Raw genomic sequence first — 12,079 nt, 5'->3', positions numbered from 1 at the left:
TTTGGCTTTTCCAGCTCTTGTTGAATATTTGAGTGGAAGGAAAGAGCATCTATTGGATTTGTTTTTCTTCTTTTCGTAACTCTTTTGGCTTGATCGTACATTAGCGGTTTAATCAAAAGAAGCTTTAAACGTATTGTAAATTATAAAATTGTCACAAAGTAAAAACTGTCAAATACTTCCTCACTACCAACCAGTTAAATACTTTCTACTACTGACCTTGCATTTTCTATTCCACCAATCTTAAAGCTGATTAACACGTCCATTACTGCTACGGACTTAGTAGAGCGCAGGTTTTCATCGCAGGGTAGGCAAAAATATACACAATTTGTTGTGAGCAGACAGTGCTTAAAGGTCGAGGGATACTCGTGTGCTTCGATTGTATGGGACAGGTCTCACTTCAAAGTATAAACATTCACTTTTCGCTTTTCGCTCCTTTCTTTTTTTCCTTTCACCGTTTCAGTTCATTGCGCTTCTCTTAGAATGAAATCTTGATAGAGTAGTCATAAGAAAAATATAGACTTTTTAATAGTTCACTTTCTGTTTTCCTAGAGTATTCCATCTGCTTTCACTTTCCGTTTTGTGTTTGCCACCTTCAAATACTCTTTTTTTACTTTACTTGTTCTGTTGTCCCTGCTGTTTCCGGGTCCGGCTAATAGTGGATCTAGCACCGTGAGTGCGGATCTCTCACGGCTATTCATTCGTATCGTATGTTATACTTATTGTCACGAAAGTGTCGCCACGAAGAAATAGAAACAGAAGATAGCACCGTTTTGTTTGGTTCAGTTTTTTGCGTGAAATTGTTGGAGAAAATGTGATTCAAACGTGAGAGTGAGTAGTTGGTAGTTGAATTTTTAACTCGTTTCGCTTTGTGTCAAAACTCGCTTGAACAAACCGTCTAGAAACAGAACAGAAAGGCTATAAAGTTATTTGTAAAAACTGCCAATTACTAACCAATGTACATTCGTTTTTTTTCTCCCTAACATTTTAGCATTTGCCTTTTTTTTGTCGAATGTAAAATGTTACAAACAAAACCCTCTACACTACATTCGGATTGGTTGGTTAAGCGATCTAATCTGTTTGCTTTGCTTTGTTTTAAATCTGTTTTTAAATGTACATTGTTTTTCTTTTTCTTTTTTCTGTTCAGCGGGAAGACAAGGTTCACTTATACATATAATCGTAGGTGCGATCGTAGTTCGATAGGTTACATTCTCACCTGCGTACTCACTCCAATGTTTTGTGGGTTTTTTGTTGTTGTTGATGCTTGTTTTGGTTTCTTTCACGTCTAATGCTAATGCGTTGATAATTTTTGCCTAATGTCCTTCAAAAGTTTCTTAAAGCATGCTGGATAGAGAAGATAAAAACGAAAAAAAATAAAGTAAATCATGTCATACTTACGCATCACTAAACATGATCAAAATTTATACTAAAAAAATGAAATAAAACAGTAAAACTAATGAAAAATTGAAAACATAAGAAGAAAAATGAAATTAAAGCAAAGAAAACAACAGATTTCGGCATAAAAAAAAAACAAACAATTCTTTAACGGAGTTTTGTGTTTTATGTGTTTATTTGTATGCAAACTTGTTCCCTCTTTATTTTACGAGACCTTAGCTTTTGCCTTTCCTTTTCACTTGTATAATAATAATAATAAGAGAAAAAGAGAAAAGTGTTCCTTATGGGGTTTTAGTAATCGCGTTCGATCCACTAACCTACAACGTTGACCTTACTTAATGATTTCGTTAAATAATGCTTTAATTCAAATGACTTCTGGCCTTCCTTTTGCTCCTATCCAATGAAATGATTCGATTGATGATATAGAATACTTTAAACTCGCTATCAATTTGTGACTAATTTTGCTTGTATTTAATTTTATTTTAACGTATAGCAAACTGAGCTTGATTGTACAATGTAAAAGGGGGAAAACAACCAAGATATGGTACGAATTTTGCGCAAAATATTTAATAGTAATACCGCATTGCCTACCTTTAGGGGTATTTCAAGTTGTCGTTACAAAGACACGGCCTAACTTTAGGGGCAAACTGATGTCCTTGCGATTGAATGTGTATGTTTATAGGTGTACTTGTGTTTGTGTCTGTATGGATAAACATTACATTCGGAAAATGTTTGGAAACATAAGAAGAAATGCAGAACAAAAACTAAACACAGTTTAAAGGAACACAGTAGAAGGTTTTCCTGTCACGGGCGTCTCTGAGCGGCGTCTCCTCTCAATTCCTATTCGCTCTTCAATATACACAAGGAATAATGTTTCTTTACAGTGCTACTTACATTTCGTTAGTGTGTGTTTGTGTATGTGTTCTTACTGATAATACCTACTCTACATGAATGTGTAGATGTATCTCTGGGTGTGTGTGTTTTTTATGAGTTTCAATTCACTTCATTATTACACATGGCATTTGTTTCATTTGGTTTTTCTCCTTTTCCGTTCCGGCCCCAGTGAAAGCAATTATGCTGCTTGCGCAGCATTTCTCTAATTGTGTAGTGTATTTTTCGAGTTTTAAACTAAAACTTGTTCCATAAAGTAACCGATAAAGTAATGAATAATACCGAATAATCCAGTTCGTTTGCAGTTTCTTATGCGATTAATAGAAACGAATGTACTAAACGCACATACCTTCATGCAGGATGCTTGATCAGCCGAGGGGAATCGTCCACGGTTTTGTCGTGCGAATTTCGTGTGCTCCCAATTTCAAATTTACGTTTTAGGTGGGATCGATAGTTGTTCCTCCTGGCACCCTTAAAACATATTCACAATGTTTCCGCGCTTGCTACTACCACCTTGCTACGTCCACCACCTGCACGCTTCTGCGAGTTCGAGTGTGCCGCGCGTTGCGTTCGATATGATTTGTTTCCCTGTTCGACATTATTATGCTCGATGTGATTTCAGCCTAAAGCACACAACACTACTACAGCAGATTATCACTAGTGTTGAGCCGTCCATCGTTTACCGTATGCTTTTGCTTCCTCTGGCCCACCCACTGGCCACGCGTGGTCGTATTAAAATCACATTTCTTAGTCGTTTGAATCCGTTCGTACGTGTGTGTGTGTGTTTGTGTCTTGAGTGTTGTTACACCGTGTACACCGTGTGTCTGTGTGAGCATCGCGACTTTGTTGCACCAGGTAGCTTGCCCCTTTGCTTGCCGGCCCGGGGGAACGGGGGTTAAAGATTTTGAAAGACTTTCACTCAAACAGCTGGGGCTTTATTCCGACCGGTTGCACTAATTTCGGGTCAGCGTTTTCGTCCGCTTGGCCGTCATCAGCCGGACTGGATCAGCTAGAACGGTGTGCGGTTGGGCTGCGTGGATTTCATGGAATTGTTTGTGTGTTTTGGGGTTTGGAAGGTGCAATGTATGGGTGTGCAGTGAGTCGCGGGGGTAGGGTCATTTCGTGTTCATCACGAAAGGAATAGAAAAAAAGAGCATTGTTTTACTTTCGATTGCTCGGTCGCATTTTTGTTTTAAATCCAATTTTACAGGTGGTGAAAATACTCACTGCAAATGAAAGGGAAGAGAGAAAGAGAAGAGAGAAAGTATGTTAGCAATAGAAATGGTGACTGATTGATTCTCTTTTCAATTATCAAAGTGTTGCGGGAGATGTATTTGAAAGTGCTTGTTTCGTGTTACCTCAAATGCACTGAACAAACAGCAATGAAACAGTCCAAAGCAAACAAATAAACAAATAGGAAAAAATGTGTAAAATGTTGTACAAAAAAAAAACGAGGAAACAATGGGATAATAGAACAAAAACAATTACGAACATACTAATTGAATGTGTTTCCGATGAAATAAACGATTGGAAACACTAGAAAAAAGAAAAAAAAAGAATGTAAAATAACATCCAGCACTATTCAATATAACAAAAGGAAAAATGGTGCCAAAATCAACACATACACACACATAGGCAAACACTCAATAGACAAAAATGGTAAAACAAACACAACACGATCGGGTAACGAATGAACAACGAATGAAGGTGATGAAAAAATGTGGTGTAGGAACGAAGAACACTTTTGAAAGAGGTGCACAACTAAATTAAATGATAGAAAAGTGAAAGTAATAACATAATACACTAACGAAGGGAAGTTTCAGCTATGCAAAAAGGGACCAAAAACGCACACGCGTCAATTTGGTGGGAATGCAAAACGAAAGGTAACAAAAAACCAAAACAATCAAGTTTCATGCTTTGCGCTACTTCCATCGTTCGTTTCTCTTCTGTGTGTTGGCCGTTTCGTCTTTTTTATCACTTGTTTTTAAACATTCTCGTACGGTGGTCGGTTCGTTAGTTCATTCAATTCTGTTTTCACTAGTTGCTTTGTATTGTTCTAATTGTTTTACGTCAAACTACGGTAGCAGCAGCCATCAAAACGGATACGTGCGAGGTGTGTTAACGTTATTCGTTGTAGGTTTTGTTTGTTGCGTTGTTGAGTGTATTATGGTTGCTGTTCTGTTCATTTCATATCGATCATCGTATGAGAAAGTGTTTGTTTTAAAAGTACAAAAATAAAGGGGCTGAGTTTAAAGGGAAGCATTCGGTCTGTACCCTAGATTTTTCCGCTGCAGGAACAGATGAATTTCGCGGAAGTTTGGCCGGCTCGCCTCGTTACGCTGCCAGCATTCGCACATCAGGTCGAAGATTTCTCGCGGGCAGCCGACAGGAATTGGAAGCAGAATCTGGAATAAAAGGAGAGGATAAAAAATAACGAATTAATTATGCGTTGAATGTATTATTTTAATACACGATTGCGCTATTATATTTTGAAATTAATCTCTTCCATAACACATAAAAACTCCCTCCCGCAAATCAAAGGCAACTCTCAAGCGCCATAGAATAAAAAAGTGTAGTTAAAACTCTTCAAAAACGTTACTGCGCTGACCGCTAACTACTGAGGTAGCAGGGGTTGTTAAAACATTCCTAAACTCTGCTCAAGCACTGAAACTTCCACTCGAGACAGCTTGAGCTTGAGGTGGTGACTACTTGAGATGCCTGTTTTTTTCCCTCCCTTCTGTTTGGGAGTTTGAACGGGTTTCTTTTTCTTTTTGCCGCCCATCTCTTCAGAAAACTCCTGTGCCGGGGGGACAGAAGCGTACTACCGTGGAGCACTTCATCGTTTTAATTTAGCAAAAAACTGACTACCCGCTGCCCTGGTCAGGGAATGTGTGTCGGAAAGGTGGCAAAATTGGAGAAACGTGCTGCTCCTCTTTGGTTGTGTTACTGTAAAGTGACATTTAACAATTGTTGTAATGTTCATTAGAGTTGAAGAGTTGGTGATGAAGTGGTTTGTGGAGATGTTGATGAACGTATTTTCCGAAGCGTGATGATTTTAAAAATATACGTAGAATGGAAAATGGGATGAAAGAAGGGACTCAAAACGCGAAGGATCTTTTTCTACCATCCTTTTCATGCTTGAATGGAATGAATTTCAATTCGTTACCTTCAACAAGGAAAAAAACGAACAAAAATTGTAAAAAATGCATTTTTACTTCACGCACACACACACAACACGTGAATTCGTTGCAGGAATCTAATCTTGCAATAACGCTTAAGTGCCGCCGGAAGCGATTGGAAACGAAAGTTACACTTGCCTTCATTTCAATGCATGACGGAAGCTCGCTTTGTTTTTCCCGTCGCTCTAGGAAAGTGGGCAAAAGCACCTTTTTTGTTGTTGTTTTTCTTCAAAATCTGCCACTATTTTCAATCGACACAGCGGCAGCGCATGGAATGACGCATAACAAGCACACCTTAGCAACCGGCGTCTGTCTCCAAACGAACGAAGACCTGGACCATGGTCGTTGGGTAAGGATGGAGAGCGGGGGTTTTTTTTCCCTTTCCCAGTAAAATTCAAGAGCCTCTTGTAAAACGAAGCAATGTGAACTTCACTTGGTTTCGGCGTCAATCAAATGGAATTCGATTCGACACACACTCACGGACGGACTTCACAGGCTAAGTACAGAGCGAGAGAAAGAGAGAATGCGTTACTGCACTTTTGCACATCATTCATGTTAAGACCGGAAACACGGAAACCGGGTCCTATCCATCCGGAGGTAGATGGAACACGTCCTTATTGACGGTTGAGTGACTGGTTGACTGGAAAGCTCGATGGTTGGGGGAAGTTGTTTTCATGCCTTGTTTCGCCTTTTTTTTACATTCTTTTCTTTCCTACAATTTCCCACACCCGAAGCTCCCGTAGTGGAGGCCATCAATTTGAATTATCACTGATGAAGAAAGACACTTTCGATGGGTTTTCCAGGCGAATAGGTATGGTTTTGCGTTGCGTTGGAATCATTTAAAATGGAGCAATCGTTGCGATGCTGCTGGTGCGCTTGCTGTCTACGTGCGAACTGTATAAATTTAATAACTAGGAACGCAATTCTGCTGTTTAAATTCGATGCAGAATCTGTTCGTGAAGTTCTATTATTTATTGGAATTTTATTATTTGGTGGTACATTTCTTGTTTTTTTCCGTGATATTTGTAAAGTGGCTGGGTCGATTTAAATTGAAGGTGGTATTTTGTTCTTAGTTGTGTACTAAGCTTGGGAAATATTGCGGAACGTAATTGTCAAACGGATACAATCCGAATGATGAATATTGTTCCAATGACAGGTTCAAATTTCAGCTTTCTGGCTTAAATTTTAAAAGGGACCATTGCTTTGTTTATGAACGTATTTTGAAAGCAAATTGATTGCTTAGCAATAATTTTTTAACGTAACAATTAAGTTTTGTCATTCATTGTTACTTATATATTCTACTACTTTTACAAAGAAATTCGTATTATAATACAAATTTAATAAATTAGCGGTAGTTCATATATTTAAAATGAAATGGTTAAGTCAAGATCTATTAAGGAGAACAGGTAGATGCAAAACCCGTTGCTAGGATGCCATTTTCAGCTCGCTTTTGACAGTTTCATGAAAAAGTGTTTACAAACAAACGGCTTATAGTTAACGTGGAAAAGTGAACGAATTTAATATTAGGAAGATTATATTGGTTAAATTTCTTACGGTCTGCCACTTCTGGAGAATAAAGGAGAAGTAATTGCAGTTTACTCTTTGAGTCAGAAACATTGATACCTTTTTTCATTGTTTGCAATTTTGTGACCAGCACAGTACATGCTCCAACTGGGTAAAAGAATTCCTACTTACTTTCATTTAAACACTGAGAGTTAAATGAAACTTCCAATCGGCACACACTGGTACAATATGCACACCGTCCTTTGCTTATTACATGGTGACGAATAAAAGAGATCGTTGGATTGTATCAGTAATGTAATATTCTAGTTGGATTCTAATTCTTATAATATTCTTATATAGGTAATGAGTGTAAAATGCTGAACAAACCTCTCATTCACTCCATAGCAACGTACATCGCTAAACATAATCAATGTTCAATTTAACTGTCAAAATTTTCCCATGGCTTTCTGTAAATTTACTCTAAATGCATCGACCTGTTCGAACACGTGACACTTGAGTTACAAAAGTGTCCTACACCAAGGTGTATGGATATTAGGAGGTGAAGTGCTTCAGAGCAAATTGACATTTCACGACTTGACATAACAATACTGGGTGCTCTGGTATTAAAATCGAGAAGAGCTGGAGGGAGGTGTAGAAAATTGTAAGTGTTTTGACATAACAATACTCAATGATGGCGCCTGTCAAACGTGCTAATAATTCACCTGGTAAATAAACACACCTTGTCCTACACGTAAGCACTGTCATTTGGTATTGAGGCGATCACTTCTGTCAAAATGAGCTCTTTTCGCGGCTGCTTAGATGTAAACATCTTTTCCAAAAACAAATTTCGAAGCAAGTGTGAGGCAAAATCTAGTGAGAATTATTGGACAAAACACACAGGAAAATTATGTTATAGGGTTTCAAATAACAACAAAAGAGATGAGAAGTGAATAAAACATTGCGCGTTGCGATTCCAGAAGTAGTAAGCGAATTATTATAGAGATGGCGCTAGTGTGTAACGTATTTTCATTCGAAACGAGGAGACTATTGAACTATTGAAGCTAATATTGTTCGAAGTGTCACGTCGATTCGTCGGTGGTTAAGCTCTCGTTGAAACATAAAAATATAAACTCCGAATAACAAGCTTTTGAGCGACCAGTACACAACGATACTGATGCAATGCTTGTAAGTATCATTCGCCAAAGCTGCCAATACTCTATTAGGAATTGATTGATAGCTCATCTTCTATAGCCCTATCATCGTCATTTGATTTCTAAAATATACGATTTTAAAAACTACTAACCATAATTGTATCGTTATTCGACATCCAATAAAGGACTCCCTCAAGTTAAAACATCATTTCAATATTTTACAGCGACTTCATTGTCAGCATGCCATTACGCTCAAAAAAAACCTATATAATACATTAAAAATCCCTTCAATGGTACGTATCCTCTCCCTGCGCTTCAAATGGCTGGAAAATTGATCCCTAACGTAGAATCCCCCAGCAAAAAGGATCACATCCAACGATGTGACGCTTGAGCACAAACTCTCATCAGCTAAGTGCAACAGAGCGTCACCTAATGCGCATGCATAATTAACCCCGTGTGTCCCGTGTGTGTGTGTGTGTGTGTACGTGTGCTTATTGGAGCAAATTAATAAGTTCACTTTTTTGCCTACAACAGCTTCCATCCAATCGGAGAACGTCACCGGCAGCGGCGTCCCGAAGCAAGTGTTAAAGGTGACTTTACATTAAACATGCATCAATTGCTTGCATGTAAAGGGCGTGTGTTTACAGTGAGAATAATTGATGAGTAAACCCAACGGAAGAATTTCACGGAATTTGGTGATTGAAGCAAGCAAGCATATGCAAGGTTTAATTTGTACTTGGCTTTGTACAGTGAAGATGAAATTCTCGACCGTGAGCATGTGTTTCACCCAGGACGCTTTTGCCGGTGTGAATTGCAGCCCAGGGAATTTCGGTATGCAATCGGGTACAAGTAATTAAGATCGAACGGTTTTGGTGCGTTTGGGGCCTAAGAAAGCCACCGGAAGTTGTGCAAAAGCCTCTTACACCTAATCACCCAGCCAGCTGGTAGCGAATTCGTGCCCCGACCACCTGACTAAGATGACGACACGGCGGCTAATCATTATTCATAGTGTAATTTAATATTTATTACAAACGCCAGATTGTGCGTAGCGAGCCCCTCGGCCTGTCCTCTCCCTGCAGCTGAAGGAACGGGGTTGAACATTACACACATGCACACGTTGGCGGTACGCTTATAAAATCGCTTATCCTTTCTCCGAAGCGAAGGAATTAAACTAAAACCTCAGCTCAGCTGTCACGGCCATCGCTCCGGAAAGCAACACTCCGGAAAGCGAAAACGCCACAGCTCAGTTCAACGGGCGATGGAAAAGCCCGGCATCGGTGGGGCATTAATGTGTGGCACATATATGTATATGATTGACGTGACTAGAGCCGGCTGGCTTGAGCGGGAAGACATCAACATTGATCCTTGTGTGGAAGGGAAGCATTTGAATTTTAAGTCACCACATCCTGGCAGCTGGCAGCTGGCAGCTGAATGCCTTCACGGCAAGCGCTGCCGACGTGACATGGGACGCGACATTAGTCATTAATATTAATTACCTGATTAAAGTTTCAAACGGTTCCGGGTGTGTGGCGAAGACGGTGCACAGGAAATGCTTTCAGTCCCGATTTTCACCCACGTGGTGAAAAAAGGTGAATGAAATTCGGACAAGATTCACTCAGCAATTAAACGCTGACACCGGTGACGGCAGTCTGTGCCACCGCGCTGCCAGCTGATGATACCCAGATTGGCATTGTTTTATCGCGCAGAAAATAATGCCTCACATTTAGACAATTTTTGGCAACGCGTCAATCATGCCCACAACGTCTCGTTTTCACCGGTTTTAATTCTTTGCCGTTGCGCCATAAATATGACGCCATTAGCAAAGGAATGGCATCGTTTTAATGGGCACAGTAACGAACACAAACATCCCTTTGGAGAAAGGGAAAGTAAGGGCAGACCCCACCGCATGAATTTCATTAGAGTCAGCAACCTAATAAACGTGATTATTTCACACTCCTTTCTTGGGATGCGCAGAGGGACGACGGTGTTTGAACAAATGATGAATTTAATTATTTTTACACTTGCAAACCCACACACACACGCAAGCGGGGTTAAAATACGTCACACAAAAAACCCCCCCAAGCCAACTGACACAATTGGAGACTGGTCCCGAGTCTCTGTTGATTCCCGTTTTTCATTTGGCGCCCCTTTTTCATGCTTAGCTTGGTCCCTGCTACCCACACCGGGAGCTGTTTTTGATTCACAAAAAGGGTTCTACGTCGCCCCGCGTTGTTACACTTCCCAGTGGCATTTTACGGAGCCGGGCGGCTTTTGTCTTGGCGCAGGACTTCATGGATTATGCAAAGGTTCATCATTCATGCAGTGGCAGCCTAAGAAGCCACAAACGCGAAGGGCGCCCATTTCGAAATAGAACCTAAATTACACACATTTGACTGATGGGAGGGTGGTATAGTCGCCGTCTGTATCGTCTTCTGTATCTGCACGGTGGCCGGCGAGAGAAAGAGGGGAGCGATTATTTGTACATTTGAAACACCTAAATACAGCCCGCCAGGGTTGCCGTTACTGCCGTATGATGTCGCAGCACGGGATGGCTTATGAATTATATATGTGTATGGTGAAATTATAAATAGAGCTCATAGAGGAGGATGCTTTCGGGTTTTGTTGGATAGAATGTCCCAACGGGGCAGTGTTTAACACGGGTGTAGCCTACCATTGACACTTTCGGGGCAGGTCCCAAAACGGGTCAGAATCAGGTTGATAAACAATAATTAAATCAGCTGTGTAATGATGTCCATCATTTTGTGCGTAATTTTAGAGTAAGGTTAAGCTAAAAAATCATACCCCAGCGGTCAATTAAACAGTCTATTCGGCTCATATTAGTCTAATAATGCGGAAATCAAGTAGCCATTTTGCAAAATTTTGGGCTATTCTAAGGTGAAATGTTATCATATCTCATACAATATCTGCTATTAACATTTGCAGAACAAAAAGTTAACCTGTTTTGCTTCAATTCTACTGCCAAGTGATGGTAAGATTTTCATAACATGTTAGTCTTAAGAAATGCTTCAAAAATCAACACAGCTTAGCCTTAGTTTTTGAAATTATTCTCTTGTCGTTTCTTGCTGTATGTTATCTTTTTTTCTTTTCCGTCTGTTTTACCAAAAGTTAAAAAGCTAAAAAAAATAAAAAATCTACATTTTCTTTCATTCAATTCACTCAAAGCTTGGGAGCTTTAAGTTTGAAAGTGATTGAAGCTTGCACATTACCATAAAGCAGTGTAACTTCGCTCATAAGTAGCATGATAACTCTGACACGCTACAGCACATTGTCAACGACGTGGCCAAGGATTTCGACGTGCCTGAGTAAGTTTTACGCTTACCATTTTCCACTTACCACCGATCCATACTGTGCACCAGGGGGAAAATGGCTTTGAAATAAAATAAAATACACACATCGTTGTGAAGCATTGTAATGCGCAAAAAAAAAGTCCCAGCAAAAGCGAATCATTCAACGCAGGATATTGCCAGCTGCCAGTGACAATATTCGTTCAAGTGCGCTTCGCCAAAAAGGGGGAACGCGTATGCAGTAAGAAGAGCCCTGTGTGCGAACTAATGCACCAACAAAAAAAAAAAAAAAGAAAGAAGGGACGATGAAACAAAGAAAGCAAAGCTTTACAGACAGACAGACTGTTCTGAAATGTATCTCCTGAAGCCATTATTCGATCGCACGAAGCAGGGAAACACATTTTGCACCAGTTTCGAGACGTGTTTCAAATGAAATGAAAGGGATCACGGTCGGTAAAATGGTTGATGCATTGTTGCTGCTCCCACTTGGCTCCTTCCCGGTTGGGGGAGATTTCTTTGCTTTTTTCTTTGTTTTTCCTTATCCTTTATCTTGGTACATTACAGCTACAGTTCCATTCAATTTGTCATGAATGTGTACATTAGGGTTAGTAAAAACGGTTCAACTGTTATTTTCCCCAAGCGGAACAAGCGGAATATG

General features: G+C 39.8%; 1 protein-coding gene across 5 annotated transcripts in view; it reads right to left on the bottom strand.

Annotated features, from left to right (window-relative positions):
* Positions 1 to 2,549: 2,549 nt before the first annotated feature.
* Positions 2,550 to 12,079, bottom strand: part of LOC121595238 (discoidin domain-containing receptor tyrosine kinase B) — a 248,757-nt gene continuing 239,227 nt past the window's right edge. For 4 of the 5 annotated variants that reach the window (XM_041919032.1, XM_041919033.1, XM_041919035.1 and 1 more), the window contains 2 exons: positions 4,559 to 4,688; positions 2,550 to 3,313 (listed from right to left, as the gene is read on the bottom strand). In XM_041919032.1, coding sequence (XP_041774966.1) covers positions 3,237 to 3,313; positions 4,559 to 4,688 — 207 coding nt within the window. In that variant the 3' untranslated portion in view covers positions 2,550 to 3,236. Of the gene's footprint in view, positions 3,510 to 4,557; positions 4,689 to 12,079 lie in introns of all 5 variants that reach the window. The other variant, XM_041919037.1, reaches the window with a different exon arrangement.

Source organism: Anopheles merus, chromosome 3R (assembly GCF_017562075.2).
Source record: "Anopheles merus strain MAF chromosome 3R, AmerM5.1, whole genome shotgun sequence".
Lineage (NCBI taxonomy): Eukaryota > Metazoa > Arthropoda > Insecta > Diptera > Culicidae > Anopheles > Anopheles merus.
This window is presented reverse-complemented; position numbering and strand designations above follow the sequence as displayed.